Here is an 18363-nt window from a genome sequence, read left to right as displayed (position 1 = left end):
ATGGGGAGGCGGGGCACTCGTGGTAAAGAACCTGTCTGCAAATGCAGGAGACATAGGAGACGCAGGTTCCATCCCTGGGTCGGGAAGACCCCCGGGAGAAGGCAACCCACTCCAGTATTCTTGCCTGGAGAATCCCACGGACAGAGGAGCCTGGCAGGCTACAGTCCACAGGGTCACAAAGAGTCGGACAGGACTGAAGTGACTTAGCACGCATGCAACCTTAATTACGTCTGCAAAGTTCCTTTCACCATTCAAGGTAACAAATTCACAGGGTCCAGAAACTAAGACATGGGCTGCAGGGACAGGGAAGGGGGAGATTTCTGCCTATCCCATGAGAAAATATGGAAATTATCTTAAGAAAAAAGACAGGATATTAATCAGGGTTTCTCAACCTTGGCACTATTGATATTTTACACAGACTGATTCTTTGTCTTGTGCATTAAAACATGTTCAGCTGCATCTCTGGTCTCTATACCCACTAGAGGCCGGGATCACCTACTCTGCCCCCCTCCTCTTCCGCATTGTGACAACCGAAAATGTTACCAAACATTACTAAGTGTTCCCTGAGGGTCAAAATTACCATCAGCTGAGAACACAAATACAGACACAATATGTGGTTCCAGTTTTATAAAACACACACACACAGAGTAAAAAATATTGAAGAGAAAATAACAGCACATTAACAATGGTTATTGTGGGTTTTGTCATAATACTTGTTCTGTTTTCTTTATGCTTTTCTCTGCTTTTCAAGTTTGAATAACTATTACTCTTAAGCATTATTTTACAAAGCCATTTCTCCCCAGACAGATTTTCAAACACAAAATCTGTGTCTTTATTCTTAGGAGTCTACTTGATGGCACTTTGCTTTTCTTATAATTACTGTTGAATTTTTGTATCTCTATTCATAACTAAAATTGTTTTTCTCTTTTATTTGTCAGATTTTTCTATCAGAATATATCATCTATGCCTAAAATTCATCAGAGCATCAGTGGAATTAACTGTTGCTTTAGTTGGAAAGAATCATTATCCAGTTAATTGGTCTGGCTGCTCAGAACTATTTTTTGAGATAATTGTTTGAGAACTTTTTCCAGTAGTTTCCTTGATTAGGGCATTAAGATTTTCTACTACTTCTTGGCTCCATTTTGGCCAAAAAATACTTTTCTATAAAATCATCCCTTCAGGATATTTATATTTATTAGATATAATTATATATAAAAGACATTATAATTTGTAATATCCACCTTATCTATAGTTACATCTTCTTTCTATAAGATATAGAAATTTATTTGATATTTTCTCTCTTATTTATTAATTAGATTTCCTAGAGATTTGTATCCTTCTATTGATTTTTTTTTTTAGCAGAACTCTCTCCTCAATATACTTAATATACTTAGCAGGTATAGCCATCATGGAAAACTGTATGGAGGTGCCTCAAAAAATTAAAAATAGAATTGCCACGTGCTCTGGCAATTCCACTACTGGGTATGCAGCCAAAGGGAATGAGATCAGTATCTTGAAAAGATATCTGCATTCTCATGTCCACTGCAGCATTAGTCCCAAGAGCCAAGACATGGATACAACCTAAATGTCCATTGATGGATGAATGGATAAAAAGAAATGTGGTATATCTATAAAATGGAATATTATTCAGCCATAAAAATTAAGAAAATCCTGCCACTTGCGACAACATGGATGACCCTGGAGGATGTTACGCGTAAGTGAAATAAACCAGACAGAGAAAGACAAACACTACCTGTGATCTTATTTATATGTGGAACCTAAAACAGTTTAGCTCATGGAACCAGAGACAGCATGGTAGTTACCACAGGCTGGGGATGGGAGAAATAGGGAGAGGTTGGTCAAAAGGTACAAACTTTCAGTTACACAATGGGTAAGCTCTGGGGAGCTGATAGAACTCTGAGGGCGGTGGTAGACACTTTTCTGAGACTACTGTATTTCCAGCAGTGGTCCACTGACCTTCTAGGGCTTAATTATGATGGTAAGCTGTAAACGACCAGTGCTTTACACTGTAATAAACCAGATCAATTTTAAGAACAGCACACAACGGTTCAATTTGGAGAAAGAGGTAAAACATGTAAAAATTCACATTTGGAATTTTAGTTTCTAAATGAACTGTTGCAGGGGTTGATTCCAGGACACCTTCCCCTGGGGCCAATTCTGGCTGCTCCGCAGGGTCCACGGGAGAGTGGGAGGAGTCACGGAGGAGGGCGTGGTGAGCGTCCCAAAGCCATCCCAAGATGAGGAACGAGGCTCTAGATACCCTGTCCTGCGGATCTTTCCGTCACACTTGCCAGAATCCCCCTGGGTGGTTGAGAAATGGCCCACAGGACCCTTACTGCAGGTAACCAAGAGAGTTAAAGAACAGGGGCTGTCTTCATTTCTCTACTCGCCTGGTCCTTCGCATTCACCCCCAGGGGCCGTCAGGAAGATTCTGCCGGGACTAAGGATGAAGGGAAAAGACTGATGGAGAATGAAGGAGGTGTAGATGGGTGCAAGAGGCAGGACGAAGGCAAACAGTTAGGCACCTGGCACCTCCTCTCAGGGCCCAGGACACGTGGGAAGAGGAAGTGGGAGGAGGGAGCGGTGGGAATAGGTACACCAGGGGCTCCAGCATTTCCGAAGAAGAGGATAGGAAGTGGGGTAAAGGGGGTGGGAAACTTGTCTAGAAGATATCTTTGCCCGGCAAACACGGATTCAACAAAGACTGTATTCTGAGGATGCTGGTCTTGGAGAAGCAGCTGGAAGGGATAAGGCGGCGGCGGATGGATGGATGGATGGACGGACTAAGTGAGTGAGTGGTTGCGGGAACCTCAGACGTTCCCAGGTTGGAGCAGCGCGCCCGGCAGGGGTCACTGCGAGCCCCGACCGCGGGAAGGGGGGCGCAGGCGCGGCTGGCGCCAAGGCCCTCCCTCGGCGGGGTGGGGGCGGGCGGGGGGCGGAGAGGGCTGGGGGTGGGGTTAGAGAAAAGGACCCGAAAGAGATCCAAACTTCCGGTGCCTGCGGAGAGCCGAGCGGTTTTGCTACCGAGAGAGGCTGCACCGAGTGGCTTTTGCTCGGGCGGAGGCTACAGGGCGGACGCTCGGGCCGGCGCAGCCATGGTGAAGATAAGCTTCCAGCCGGCGGTGGCCGGCATCAAGGGCGACAAGGCCGACAAGGCTTCGGCCTCGGCCTCGGCCCCAGCGCCCGCCCCGGCCGCTGAGATCCTGCTGACGCCGGCTCGGGTGAGAAGGGCCGGGGATCTCCGGCGGCCGGGGTTGCGGGGAACCGAAGCTCGCCCGGCCGCCTCCGGCGACTGCCCGAGGCGCATCGGGACCCCGGGGTCTAGAGTGGAGCTGGGGGGTTGCTGGGAGTCCGGGATGGATCTTCCCATCCGGAAGTGGGGAGGGGGCTTGGGACCCGACTTTCAGCTGCAGCCGAAAGCGTTAAGTCTGAAGAATCGGAGGGGATCCGGTCACTGTCCCAGGTGGGGAAGAGCTCCAGGTCTCTTCTAAAAGTGGAGGGGGGCCCTAGGCGCCTGGTCCCCAAAGAGGGGAGGGGGCTGGTCCGAAGAAGTTCGAGGAATGTTGGTGGGGGGTGGTATAGGCGTCTGGTTCCAATCAGGGAGGAGGGGCCGCGGGTCGAGTCCCAGGTGGGGGATGGGAGGAGAGTTGAACATTGTTTTCCCCAAAGTAGGGTGGTGGGTTGTGATTGGTGGGGAATAAAGGAGATGAGGGGTCTGGTGCCAACGAAGGGGGAGGGACTGTGGATTTCGTCCCAAACGGGAGACTGCTTGGGGGGGAGGGGGGCTAGGGATGTGCTTAGTCCGCACCTGAATTAGTGGATCGGAAAGTGATGAGACATGAAATGAAAATAAACCAGAACTCTCCTGGCTGCACGTCCGGGATTCGAGATTCGGGGTTGCGAGGTTGGATGCCCTGATCCCACCCTACCCCAGGCCGCCTGGGCCTCCCTGCCCTCCTCTTCCTTCCTCTCCCGCCTCCCTGGACCTCTGGGCTACCCCGTCCAGCCCGCGGTGCCCCGGTGCCTTCTATCCAGGAGGCTGCGCTTTGTGGGGGCGGACCTCGGTGCACCCCGCCTCCGCCAGCTCCCCTCCTCCCCTTTCCCTCCGGCCTGGGGTAGAGGAGGCATTTCCGCCGGTGGAAAACTGTCTGAGCTGCGAGGAGTCCGACCAGGGGAGGGCCCAGAGGGGCCGGACGCGTGGCGGGCGAGGAGGGGAGGGAGAGCTTGGTTCAGTCGGGCTCTGGAGTGGCCCCGGCAAAGGTGTCTACGCCGCCCGTCCCCGTCCCGTTGCTGGCTACTGGGATGTCTTCCTCAGCGCCAAGGCCCCTCCCCAAATTGATGGCTACAACTAAACCTTGCTGGGGTATGGAAAGCCGGGTGCTGCAGAATGACCTGTGCCCTGGGAGAAGGGGACACAGGAGAGGGTGGTCAGAGGTGGGTGTCACACACCCAAGTGAAGATTCCCTGAGTGCCGAATTCCAGGAAGAGCCTTGGCGAGCTCCCCTGCCCTGGCGTGGTCACTGCAGCATCAGTAACACCCGGGCTGGGTTGGGGGGTTTGCTCTGCAGCCCGGATCAGAGCACCTCCGGTCTTCTTGTGATGCTTGGATGGGAAGGGGACATTTCCTATTTGAAGGCCTGGCCTGCAGCTTTTAAAGTTTGCAAGAGGCTCCTTAAACCTCCTTCCTCCCCCTCTGCCCACAGAGTGCAGAACGTTCACCCCTTTCTTCTCCCAGCTGCTTCTCCCAGAGCCAGGTACCCAGCTGAGGCCTGGAAAACGACCCTGACGCCCAGAGCTACAAGACTCAGGCAGGAGGGAGGACCAGCCAGACAGTGGGAGGATGCAATTCAAACTCCATCAGAAGGTCTGCCGGATTTCGCAGGAGCCACACATTCTCCAGTGGCAGCCTGCTCGTGGTGTCGGGAGGGATGGCGGATGCCAGCATCGCCTCGGCAGTATCTGACATCCAGCTTCTGGCTCCCAAGTCCAGTGTCCTGTCTTCCCCCTCACCCAGCATGAAATGGAAATATCAACATCTTCTTCCCTGGGGGATGTTTGCAGTGGCCTCGAGCCTGCTGAGTTTGCTTGCCACCCCTGGCAAACCTTGTTAGTTGGGCAGGGTCCCCTCACTCTTTACTGGCAAGGGGGAGCCATTGGGCCCCAGGAGGAGGATTAATATCCCAGCACCTTTACATCAGATCTGCTTATTAATAAACTTTCACAGCTCCTCAACCCTGAGGGGTCAGGGGAGGCTTTCAGGTATTGCATGTTGGCCCTGCCAGTCCCCTGATGGAACTGGAGCCTTGGGAAGAGAGTTCACTTCTGTGAACCTCTTGTGGCCGTAACCAGCCAGTGGGCACATTGCCCCCACATCCAGTGCCTGATGTAGAGCAAGCCCGCCTGCCGTGGCCACCTCCTCCCCCTGCATGCCCCCCCCCCCCCCGCCTCACCAGTAAGTTCAGGAGGTGCCCAGCATTTACAGTAGCCCAGGACAGCATGAGCAGGGACTGCTTCACCAAAACAGGGCATTTGGGTTGGTCCCGTGCTGATGGGTTGTCAGAATGTGGAAGTGTTAGTTGCTCAGTCTATTAGAGCGAGTGTTCTTCGTTCAGTCTGACTTTTTGCAGCCCCATGGACTCTAGCCCACCAGGCTGCTCTGTCCATGGGATTTCCCAGGCAAGAATAGTGGAGTGGGTTGCCATGCCCTTCTCCAGGGGATCTTCCCCACCCAGGGATCTAACCTTGGTGTCCCGCATTGCAGGCAGATGTTTTACTGTCTGAACTACATGGGCTGTCAGAGGAAAGCTTATTAGAAGGTCTCTTCCGGCTGGGGGTGACCCTGGAACCATCCCTGGTCATTAAGCTGAATCAAAAATAAGACTTAAAGCCTTGGAAGGACCAACTGATGAACAGAGGCATTCCTGAGTGCCTCTCCCCAATGAAGCCACCCTCTAAGCTGTCACAGTAAAATGTCGACCTGAGTGCAGGCCCCTGGGGCCAGGCTAGGGGTAGTAGCATCCTCGCTGTGGGCCTCCCTCTGCTTCTCTGCAGAAAAGTGAAACAAGGAGGATTTTGTCCCCAGACCTGCTGCTGGAAGGAAGCTCCTCGGTGGGGCCGGGAAGGGATGGGGGCCGGGGCCCATCTGGGCCTCCAGCTGCCCACCCTCCCCACGTGGTGCTTGCCTCTGAGATAATGAGTTGCCTGCACTGATGGGCAGCTGGCCAGAAGCCAGCTCAGAAAGTGGGCTGGACGGACGGGAAGCACCCCTTAGCACCCTCGGCCAGCCCTGTGCCTCTCAGCCCAGTTCCCCTCTCCTCACCATCTGCCTCTGTCTTTGCTCACCCATGTGTTACACACACGCACACGCACAGAGCCAGGTGTGGGCATGTACAGACTCAAACGATTGGGCTGGGGGCCTCCAAGAGGAGAGAAGTGAGGTCAATACAGTCATCTCAGTGCTGTGATTTTCTCCTTGGCTTTGGCCTTTGATTAATGTCACCCCCTCCCCCAGCCCTCATACCTGGGGATCAGATTTCACTTTCCACCTCCCTGCCTTAGGTCCTTGGCGGGAGGGAGCTGGGTCTCCTGCAGTGGTGGGGGGGTGGGGGAGGGTCCCCTAGCAGCCCAGAGGGTGAAGCAGGGTTCCCTCCCCACCCACCGGCCCCATGGGCTGGGCTAAGAGGACCTCCGTGGTTGGGGGTCCTGCCCCCGGACCCTGGGCCTTTGCTGAGGGGCTCTGGTGTCTGGGCTTGGGCCGCGGTGACTTTTTTCTGCTTTCTCTCTCCTTTCCCTCTCTTCTTCGTGCTCCCCTCAGCCCGTTGGTTCTTGCGTGTTTCCAGGCTGTCAGCAAATTGCCACGGAGGACGAGTTTCTCTTACCAGAAAGAAAAAATGTTTCTGGTGAGACCAGGGGAGTGCAGCCAGCGCCTCGTGAACCGTGTACCCCAGGAGCGCTCTGCCGGCTCTGTGTCTATCTTCCTCGGCCTTTGTTCTCTGGGGTCTCCCCTTGCCTGTCAGGAGCAGAACAGGAGAGCAAATGAGCAGAGCAGAGGGCTGTGAGGAGTGCTCTCCGGCCCACATCCTTCCTGGGGCAGCAGTGGGTCCCTGGGCCACTCTGGGTTTCACTGATGGAGGGTTCACAACTAGTCCTCAGCATTCACCCCGCTGATGTCTGCACTTCTGAGCACAGCTCTGCGAGGAGGCCCAGCCCCCTTACCCCTGCGAGGCTTCTGTTTCCCTCACCCACACACACAGTGTCTCTCTCACTGGTGGCCTCGTCTCTGTGGTCTGCAGCCTGGGAAAGAAAGATGCTCAGGAAGAAGGAATGGTGCTGGGGAGGTGAGGGTGGGGACCCTGGCCATGGCCGTCGGCCTGGGCCCACAGTGGGTGCATTTCTGGCTCCCCTGCCACCCTCCTCCGAGCAGCCTGCAACTGGAGTTTCATCTGCTTGCAGCTATTCTGAACATTGTTACTGAGGGAAAGTCGCTGGGAGCTCTCTCCATGAGCCCTGGGGCAGGGGGTTGGTAGGGGGAAGTCTTCTGAATTAATGCTGCAGTTGGCTGAGTTCCCCAGACTCTTGAGGGCCTGGCTTTGCCAAATCATTTAGTGAACACTACCGCAGGCTCTGTGAGACAGGCCGGCTGAGGCCTGGGCCCCTCCTGGGTCCCAGACACGTGGCCCACATGCTCCACACAAGCGCACAGTGAGGCCTGTTGGCTGGGACGCCCAGCTGCCGTGGAAACTGTCTTTTCCTGCTTTCTGGAAGCCCCCCAAATGCCTGGCTGGGGGGGAACTGCTCCATATGAGGGCAGGCATTCTCCTGGGGCTCCAGCATGACAGGTGAAGCAGCTGGGGGTGGGGGTGGCGACTTCAGGAAGGAGCCCCCTCAGCCGACATCCTGGGTGCACTGAGCAGGTAGGATCCTAGGTTTCAGCCGAAGCTCCCCAGAGGCCTCGGAGGGCAGCCCACCTCTGTGGGGCTTTACCTCCTGGTGCCTCTGTCTGGAAGCTGGGACACTAGCGGCCTCTGGGTCTGCTCTCCCCAGTCGCTGCTGCTCAGCCACGATGCTCCTGGGGAGTTGGCCCCCAGAATGCCAGGGCGGAGGGGTGTCGGGTAGGGAGGGGAGCAGGGCGTGAGCCATGGGTGTGCACTCAGGACTGTTAGTAGGGGCAGGATGTGTGTGTGCTCAGCCATGTCCAACTCTTTGTGACCGCATGGATTGCAGCCCGCCAGGCTCCTCTGTCTGTGGGATCCTCCAGGCAAGAATGCTGGAGTGGGTTGCCATTGCCTGCTCCAAGAGATCTTCCGACCCAGGGATCAAACCCGCATCTCTTGTGTCTCCTGCACTGGCAGGCAGGTTCTTTACCACTGTGCCATGTGGGAAGCAGGATCGGAAACCACTGTCCACTTCACATCTAGGAAAGGTGGGGAGAGTGTCCCAAGCCTTCACAGGGACCCCCACAGAGACATATGAAGACATGGGCATGGGGCATCAAGGGGTCCCAGCTGGAGACTGTCCTTCTCAGCCACACTAGCCTGGCCTCACTTTCCTCTGGGGCCCCTCCTCCCTTGCCATCCTTCATAACCTCTCTCCCCACCTCCGTGCCCTGCCCAGCCCCTCCCCCAGGCACCTGCCCCAGCCAGGAGCTGAAAGGCTGGCTGTAAAACTGGTAGGCCTCACCTTGTTCCTGAATTTCAATTATGGACAGGACACGCCCCCCCCCCAGCCACCGGCTCTTGCTTTATAACCGTTGACTTTTTTGTTGTTGTTGGGTTGTTTTCTGGTTTGTTTGTTTTTTTAAAGCAATGCTCACAGGCTTGCTTTTGCTTCTCTGGAGCAAAGCATGGCCCCAGTGCAGCCTCGACAGCTGGCTGCGGTGCTGGCCCTAAAAAGGAATGGTTTATCTGATGAAGACCTGCTATTTTTATCTAACACTTGATCCTTTACAAAGGGCTTTAGGGCCTGTGTCTCCTTTAATCCCGACAAAACCCTGTCAGAAAGAGTCTGTTCACATTTCATAGGAGGACCGTCGGAGGGTCAGAGGCTCCCTACACGGGCACTTGGCCCCTGCTGGGGGCACCTCTGGCTTCTGCAGCCCCACCCATCTCACCGAATACAGATGTTGTGTCACCAGGGCAGGATTCACAGGGGGTGTGGCGCCTGGCCTATCTTTTGGGTCACCCACCTTTCCTGAGGACCCACTTAAGATGGTGGGTCCCTTGGGTGGCTTGTGCCTGTGAGTCACTGGCCGAGCTCGGCCATCGGTCACCCTGTCTTGCGCTGATCCTGGAAGCCCATTGGAGAGTGAAAGCCCTTGCAGCCTCCCGCCCACTGCTGGCAGCTGTCCTGTGGGCAGTGGCCACGTGCACTAGTGACCGTGGTCAGTGCTGCCAGGGAGCCCCGCTTGCTGGGGAGAGGCCAGCCAGACGGGTGGTCTCACCAGGTGCTTCTTCAGATCACAGGGACCCCGCAGCAGGGCCAGGGTGGGGAGAGGCCCCAGGCTGCAGATAGCCCAGCCTGTGAGGGGGGGCGGGATGGACAGGGGTACCTCTCCATCCTCTTGTCTCCATCCCAAGGTGCTGGAGGCAGGGGTTGGGGTGGGGGTCACTGGCCTGGTGATACGTGTGCCTAGAGATGGGGGTGCGTCTTTCAGGCATTTGCTATGCCTGCAATGTGGGTTCTATCCCTGGGTCGGGAAGATTCCCCTGGAGAAAGAAATGGCAACCCACTCCAGTACTGCCTGGAAAATTCCATGGACTAAGGAGCCTGGTAGGCTACAATCCATGGGGTCGCAAAGAGTCGGACATGACTGACTGACTTCACTTTCACTTTGCTGCAGGAAGGGAGTGGGGAGAGGGGAGAGCCCCAGGCAGGAGGCTTCACACAGCCCCACAGGAGATGCCCTTCTGCTCCCTGAGGCCCCGGTCCCACCCTCCCCTGTGCCTCAAGCACAGCAGGCCTGCACCCCACCCCTTCCAGGCTGAGCCCCCTGTGTGCACTGAGAGCAAGGGCCTGTCCTGGGCAACTTCGACCTGAACTGTGTGTACACTCCCAGCCTTGGGTGCAGGGTGAAGAGTGGAAGCACACAGAGCGCTAAGCAGACAGTTAATGAGAGGGTCTGGGCTGTGGGCCTCCCCTCTGCACCCCCAACTCTGCCTTAGGTCCCCGAGGTTGGGGGTAGGGCAGGGCCCCTACCCTCACCCAGCTGCATCCAAACACCATAGAGGCAGCATTGAATGGTGGACCCTGGAGGCAGAGCCAGGCCTGGGCCTTTGCGAGGTCTCCAGGGTGAATGAGGCCTGGGCTAGGGCAGGGGTGGATAAAGATGAGCGATGGCCCAGGCCACACAGCTGGGTAAGAGCCCCGAGTCACTAGACTCAGTCCAGTGCTCTGGGGAGAGCAGGGTTTCTGAGTTACACACCCACCTCTAACCGCTGGCCCAGACGGGTGTGGACCAGAGTTGGGTCAGGATGGTTTACTTCTTGGCAGCCCTGTAACTACTTGTCCCAAGCCAGGGCCTGGCTCCCCAAAGAGGGTGTTTCCAGGAATCTCCTGCCCTGGCCACCACAGCCACGTTTCCGTCCCGGCAGAGGGGCCCTGGCTTCCAGAAGCCTCTAGACTCCACCCCGTGGGCTCTGCTCCTGACAGCCTGCTCCACACCAGTGCCCGGTTATTCCATCACTGCCCAGCAGGCTGCTCTCTGCCCATGGTGGCCAGAGGGGACAAGCACACGTGCCCAGACCCTGGGGGCCTCCTGGAGCCCTGTCCCCACCAGTGAGCTACTGGGAACCTCCTTGGTCCGATGCAGCGGCTCCCAACCTGCCTGGTGCACCCTGGTTTCTACAGGTTCCGAGGCCAGGCATAGTCATCAAGGTCACATCTGTGCTTCCCCCCACCCCCACCATCCCCAGTTTGAAAGACTCTACTGTGGTCATAGCTGGTATAATGAAGGGGACTAATGGCATAGGGGCTTCAAAATACTCTTGCTGAGTCCCTGTGGGTCATTTTATGTGGCTTCCAGGTGGGGCTTGGTTTCTCTTTAGAGGGAAGAGCTGGGGCCCTGGGGATGCTTCCTTTCCTTCCAGATGATGCTCTGTGTGTCCTGAGCATCGCCCTCCCCTGCCTCTGCCCCCCAGGCTCCTTGCCAGCCAGCAGGGTGAGGCCTCACTTTGGGAAATGGTGGTGCGGGAGGGATCCCCAGCGGACATGGGACCACCACGAGGCTGACCCTGCACTGCCGTCCGCAGGAGGAGCGGCCCCCCTACCACCGCTACAAGAAGGGGGGCTCCGTGGGCGGCGTGTGCTACCTGTCGATGGGCATGGTCGTGCTGCTCATGGGCCTGGTGTTTGCCTCTGTCTACATCTACAGATACTTCTTCCTGGCTCAGGTAAGGTGGGCAGAAGAAGGTGGGGAGAAACAGTGGCCTTTAGAGGAGGAAGTGAACCCCCACCCCCCAGGTGGGAGGAGTGCCCCACAAGCCTAGAAGATTTCGCAGCCTCCTCCTCCCTGGTCTTGGTTCAGGAGACAGGACTGGGGTCCCATCCTCTGACTGACGTGGGGTCTGGAGGAGTGGCCTTACCTGTCTCTTTGGACACATCTGAAGCTGATAGCTCTCCCAGAAGTACAGTCCGTGATGGGGGAGCCAGGATTAGCATCTGGGCTGTGAGGCTGGCAGCCCCTTCCCATGGTGACCTCAGAGCATCAGCACCAAAAAACTCGGGGTGCAGCAGAAACTAGAACTCTGCAGGCCCTCAGAGCCTGGCCGCCTGTGCCCTGCAGGTCGTGCTTCAAGGAATTCCCATTCCGTGCCTGGTCATCCGAGCTACAACCCATGAAAGGTGGAGGGTGGCTTACAGAGTCACCTCCGCCCCCTGTTAGGGTGGCCCCCGCCCACGATCACACCTGGTCATCTGCTCGTCCAGGCTATCTGGGCACAAAGCTGGGCCAGAGACCTGGCCGTGGTCACAGCAGCCTTGTCATCTGCCCAGGCCTGGGGAGGGAGGCAGGGCCCTCAAGTTCTCGGAAGGGAAGGTAGTTCAATGAAAGTTTGCTGAATGACCATAAACATGACAACATGGGGAATCTCAGTAACCAAAAGGCTGGGAATTGCCAGTCGTTTATGACCCTTCCCACCCTCAAGCCCTGGGCTTTGACTTCCTCGTCACCCAGTTTCTCTAGGGTGGAATTCACTAAAGAGCTTGCAGGCTGGGTGACTTTCCCCTTGAAACCTCAGCTCCGGCACACCCACACACTTCCCCGTTTGTTTGGCATCCTCCCCTCCCCCACGACCTGCTATCCCCCTGGTTCCTGGTTTTCGCTTTCTGGGGCCTTTTCCTGTTGCAGCTGTGCTGCTGTCCTGGACTTCCCCTCTGGTTGCAGCCCCAACTCATGCCTCGTTCTCAGGGCATGGGGAACCTCAGAGCAGCCTCGCGCCTGCGCCCTAGGACCCCTGGGACTGTATGATTCATGTGTGATGATTCACCCTCCTGGGAGAGCGCAGCTGAAACAGAAAGGGACGTCTGCCTGTCATGACCTGGAGGAGCTAGAGGGGGCCCCCCTGCGGCCCCCAGTCAGTCACGTGGCCTCGGTCGCGCCCGGCCACCTCCCTTCCCTTGTTGATGGAATGATAAGCGGGCCCTTCAAACGGGGGACTCCGTGTTTGTCAAGGTTTCTCAGGAGGCCCAGGTCCGAGGAGGTGGTGGGGCTTGTGTGAGGTTGAACACAGCTTGGGGGGGGGCAGGAGGCGGGGGGTTGCCACCAGCATCTGATAACAAGGCTGCCTCTCAGTCCCTGCCCCTTCCTGGCCCTCCAAGGTCTCCAGGGCCCCTTGCAGAGGCAGCAAGAAGGTGGGCGGCACCCCCTGGTGGCAGTGGAGGGTGGCACCCTGACCCCACCCCAGGCTCTTTCTCCCGTATCTGTCCTCCCACTGGCCCATCCCCTTTCACCGCCATAGACTCATGGACTTGGGAAGCAGAAGGGGTCTAAGGGGTCACTTTGTTTTACAGATGAGGAAGCTGAGCCTCAGCGAAATCATCCTCCTAGGAACTGGCACACCCGACTCACCCTCCCTGACTCCCGTGTTTCTCAGTTTCTGCATCTGTGAGATGGGCGTCCCAGCCCCGCCCTCCCCGCTTCCCCAGGCCTTCCGAGCCAGGAGTGGTTGGGCAGGCAGCAGGGGCCTCGCGGAGGGCCTTGTGTGACCAGGTTGTCTCTCTCTCTCTCCCCGCTCCCCACCTTGCTCAGCTGGCCAGAGACAACTTCTTCCACTGCGGCGTCCTCTACGAAGACTCCCTGTCCTCCCCGGCCCACACTCGCATGGAGCTGGAGGAGGACGTGAAGATCTACCTCGAGGAGAACTACGAGCGCATCAACGTGCCCGTGCCCCAGTTTGGGGGCGGCGACCCTGCAGACATCATCCACGACTTTCAGCGGGTGAGGCCGGCCAGGGCCCGGGGCGGGGGTGGCGAGTGGGCATCCGGAGGAGCAACAGACGTGAAAGGAGAACGCCCACACCCTTTGTACAAACTTGGAGTACATACCGGTGCAGTACAAACCGTGGCGCAGACGTCTATGCTTTAGGTCCATCGGGGGTTTAGAGACCCCACCTTTATCATGTAGTTCTTGCGGTCTTCACTGACTGTGAACTCGTCATGGTTGATTTTCTCCTGGGCCACCTGACAGCTGCAGACGCTGGCTCTCATGGGCGAGGCCAGTGTTCCTTTTAATGAGCTCTTTCCATGTTGACATCTTATCAAGATGCAGCACTTGGGGGTGGGGAGGAGCATCTCGCTAAGGGTCTCGGAGGTCCGCAGGGGTGGCCGGACCTCCCAGGTTTGATGAGAATCATAGTTGGGGCATTACCCTGATTCTCAGAGCTCAGCTGTGTAACCTCCCAAGAAGAATCCTTGTCACAACCGAAGCATTTGATAGTGTTTTCATCTAGTAAGTGAAAGCTACTATAGACACAGCCTAGGAAAGCAGAGCCGGAGAAGGGAGCCCCACCCAGATATTGAGGAATCCGGGTACATCACTGGGAGCACGTGGGTTCACACCTGGCTCAGCCCGCCAGGGCCAAGCCCTCACCTGCAGACACAGATGTGGCCTTTTCTTTCTGCTCAGGGTCTCACCGCTTATCATGACATCTCCCTGGACAAGTGCTACGTCATCGAGCTCAACACCACCATCGTACTGCCCCCCCGCAACTTCTGGGAGCTCCTCATGAATGTGAAGGTGAGCAGGACCCCGGCAGCGTCTTGTCCCTCCCTCGTCCCCCCGCCACCATGAAACAAGGGAGATTTCTGGGGCCAGCAGGGATAGGGGCGCCTGGATGTTGCTGCCAGCTGGTCCCAGCACCCTTAGTCAGTCCCTCTGGCTCCAGCTCCCTTCTCCCTCACACAGAGTCGATGCCTCTCCTTTCTGCCTTTCCAGCCCCCCACTTCTGCCTCCCTCACTTAAGAACTGAGACTAGCTTCCTTAGCATTCACGGCCATGCCCCATGTTGCCCTATTGACAGCAGTGCGGGGAGAAGACCAGGGCCCTGCCTCGGAGGAGCACTTCCCCTAGGGTGGAGGGGGCAGACTCATGTGTGTGTGAGCACACACACACGCCCACACTCACATGCACACATGCCCACACACACACTCACACGCATATGCCCACACACACACGACTCACTGGCAGTGCAGATGCAGGAAGTGCCCGGGGACGTCAGAAGGGTGAGCCATGCAGTCTCTGGATGGAGGGGTGGGCATGTTGGACGGGCATTTCAGGTGCTGAGGGGACTCGAGTGAGCAGAAGGATGTTGGTGTGGGGAGGTCTGTGGGCAGTTGGGGACCCTGAGAGTTGGGCCCGAGTACTGACCTGGTGCTGGGCCACTCTCCCTTTGCAGAGGGGGACCTACCTCCCTCAGACGTACATCATCCAGGAGGAAATGGTGGTCACGGAGCACGTTAGCGACAAGGAGGCCCTGGGCTCCTTCATCTACCACCTGTGCAGCGGGAAGGACACCTACCGCCTGCGGCGCCGGGCCACCCGGAGGCGTGAGTGGCCATCTCCACCCACCTTGGCCCCTGCCCTGAGCTCCAAACCGCGGCCCAGCTGAGCCTGGCCCCGGAGCTGGAGACCAGCTGTCAGAGAGCTGGGATTGCAGCAGCAGTAACGACAGCTAATGTTAACTAGGCACTTACTGCATGCCAGGCACTGCTTTACACTCTCTGTCCTCCTAAGGCAGTGTGAGTCATCATCATCGTCATCCTTGTCATCTTTTATTCTTGCTGCCCCTTTTAGAGATGAGGAAAGGGGGCACAGAGAGGTCAACAAACAGCCCTGAGATCACACAGCAGGAAGGTGGCAGAGCTGTGAGGTCTGACTCCGGCTACTGCGCTCATGCCATTTTACTATGCTGCTTCTGGGTGAAATGGGTGTCATTTCCTGGGCCTCCCCGCCCCTGGTCCTGAGACCCTGCTCAGACTCCGAGACTGGTGGCCTTCGTGGCCCAGCCAGTTCTAGGCTAGGACACAGGTCTCACTAGACTTTATCTGTTCTCTCCCAGGGATCAACAAACGAGGGGTCAAGAACTGCAACTCCATCCGCCACTTTGAGAACACCTTCGTGGTGGAGACGATCATCTGCGGTGTGGTGTGAAGCCCCGCCCCCCCCCCCCCCCGGCCCCCCCCCCCCCCCCCGGCCCCCCCCCGCCCTCCAGGCCCCGCCCCCACCCTCTTTCGTCTTCTCTTCCGGCCACTCTCTGGCCCTCCTACCCTGCTTAGCTTGTACTTTGGACGCCTTCTCCGTAGATGTGATGTCTCCTTCCCTGTTTCTCTCCAGCCCTGCCTGCCTCCTGTACCAGAGCTGTGACCTCTCAAGGCCTCCCCCTCTGCTGACCTCTCGGGTGTGGGGGAGGGAGGGGACGCCCCAAGATGGTTTCTGTGACCAGCATCTTGAGGTCAGGTCCCTGGGGCCCTGGCCCACAGCGGCACTGGTGGCCCAAGGGGGAGGACGGGACGGAAGGAACCAGGCATGTGGGGGTTCTGGCGAAGGGATGGGGTCGGGGGAGAGGGTATGGAGTGAGGTTCAGGAGCATCTGCACAGCTGGGAAGGGCCTAAAAGGCCTTTTGCTTGCTCTGCACGCATCCCCTACTTTGCAGCTCTCAGACTTGAACTGAGAATGGAGGGAACATGCCCAAGGATGGACCCCCGCCCCACCCCGCCCAGAGCACAAGGGAAGGTGGCTGTCCTGGGGCTGTCCCCAGGACTCCAGTCAGTGCCTTCAGCCCACCTGTGGGAGCCTGGAGTTTGGAGTGGGGGGTTCAGATAAGTCCGTCAAGCACAATCAATCTCTGGGTGGAACCAAAGAAGGAAAGAGCCAGGGCTGGGGGCACTGGCCCCCAGGAGCACACACGGGGTCCCCACCGGCCACAGCCACAGAGCAACAGGGTGGGGGTATCTTCTCCTGTCCAGCAGGGATGCTCAGTCCTTGGGAGAGAGGGGGGCTCCCTGCTGTCTTGGGGTAGAGCTCTTGTAGGAAACCACTGGTGGGGGGAGGGGAGGGAGAGCCAGCTGGTACTTGGGAACCCTGCCTCCTCTCTGGAATTCCGGCCCCCTCTGCTTGGGGGAATGCAGCGTTTACTTTCCTTTTCCTTCTCACTTTTGCATGTTTTTACTGATCATTCGATATGCTAACCGTTCTCAGCCCGAGCCCGAGCCCTGAAGAGGCTCCAGTCAGACTTTGGTGCTCTCTGGAGATAAAAACTCTTGAAGTGCTTTGTATATTTTCTCAATTAGATCTCTTTTCAGAAGTGTCTGTAGAACAATAAACATCTTTGACTTCTGATTTTGGCTTGGGAGAGGTGGGTGGTGGTGGTGGTGGGTGAGGGGTGCACCTCCACCCTGTAGACCGGGTGAGTGTCCCTGGGGTTTGGGAGGTGCAGGTGGGCATGCAGGAGAAGCTCCTGGGCCTTGACATCTGGCCCTGCTCTGTGGGTCAGCCAAGGCACGTAGGTGTCCCCTTCTTCCCTCCCTCGAGTCCTCACGTCACCCCAAACCAGGTGGATTCACCTATTACAGGCAAGGGAGGAGGAAAAAGCCCAGCGATTATGCAGCTTGCCCAAGGTCAAGCTGCTTTTTAAGTGCCTATAAACCATCCTTTCAGTTCCACACGGAAGATGACATCATTATTGCTTGTCCTTAAGCACAAGAACAGTGGTGTGTTCTCCACAATTTCTGGGCAATTAGTAACCATCTTGGGTCTGAACTGAGGTTTGGCATGAGTCACAGGCTTACATTCTGCAGAAAAGGAGGGGATGGGAGCTGTGGCAAGTGGAGCCCAGGGGTGTGACCCAGGTCCTGCCCTGTGGACAGAATGGGTGCCCACAACCTTCACTCAGAGGCTCTGTCATCCTGTGAAGGACGTAAAAGATTCAAATTAATGCAGACTCATGTTGTTCTCAATTCCAAAGTCAATCTTGCATAGATGTCATGTCCTATCACGGTCCCCAATCTAAATGCAATGCAATCATGATTAAAATGCCAACATTTAACTGACAGATTCAGTTCTTTCGGGGAAAGTAAACATGGTGAGTTCACAGGTAAATCCTGAAAAGAGAACAGTTTACAGATGTAAAACATAATATAAGAGTTTGGCGTAGCGAAGCAAAAGATCAGTGAGACACCATGGAGAGTCCAGAAGTTGACTTAAGATACAAGAATTAGGTTGTTGACTTAAATTTAGGTTAGTGGAGGATGTCTGGGTTCTTTTTATTGGAACTGACTAGTTATCTTGACAGAAAATTAACCTGCATCCTACTTCCCTGTACAAAATTAATTCAAACTTTTCAGGCATGAAATAAAGCCATAAAAGTACTTGAGATGATTTAAAACATCATCTTAGAGGTGGGCCATCTTTTTAAGCATGATACCCATGAATTATAAGTTGGACTTCCATTCAGTTCAGTCGCTCAGTCGTATCCGACTCTTTGCGACCCTTGAACCGCAGCATGCCAGGCCTCCCTGTCCATCACCAACTCCCGGAGCCTACCCAAACTCATGTCCATTGAGTCCGTGATGCCATCCAACCATCTCATCCTCTGTCGTCCCCTTCTCCTGCCTTCAATCTTTCCCAGCATCAGGGTTTTATCAAATGAGTCAGCTCTTTGCTTCAGTTGGCCAAAATACTGGAATTTCAGCTTTAACATCAGTCCTTCCAATGAACACCCAGGACTGATCTCCTTTAGAATAGACTGGTTGGATCTCCTTGCTGTCCAAGGGACTCTCAAGAGTCTTCTCCAACACCACAGTTCAAAAGCATCAATTCTGCACTCAGCCATCTTTATAGTTCAACTCTC

The 18363-nt window shown here is 56.1% G+C and overlaps 1 protein-coding gene across 1 annotated transcript; it reads left to right on the top strand.

The window, feature by feature from the left end:
• The first annotated feature begins 2963 nt into the window (after positions 1-2963).
• On the top strand, positions 2964-16853 carry ITM2C (integral membrane protein 2C). The gene is made up of 6 exons (XM_040228134.1): positions 2964-3242; positions 11268-11408; positions 13265-13453; positions 14141-14251; positions 14910-15060; positions 15573-16853. The coding sequence occupies exons 1-6, from the start codon at positions 3117-3119 to the stop codon at positions 15662-15664; spliced, it is 810 nt and encodes a 269-aa protein (XP_040084068.1). The 5' UTR covers positions 2964-3116; the 3' UTR covers positions 15665-16853.
• Positions 16854-18363: the final 1510 nt, after the last annotated feature.

The sequence above is a fragment of the Oryx dammah genome, unplaced genomic scaffold (assembly GCF_014754425.2).
Source record: "Oryx dammah isolate SB20612 unplaced genomic scaffold, SCBI_Odam_1.1 HiC_scaffold_27, whole genome shotgun sequence".
Classification (NCBI taxonomy): Eukaryota; Metazoa; Chordata; class Mammalia; order Artiodactyla; family Bovidae; genus Oryx; species Oryx dammah.
This window is presented reverse-complemented; position numbering and strand designations above follow the sequence as displayed.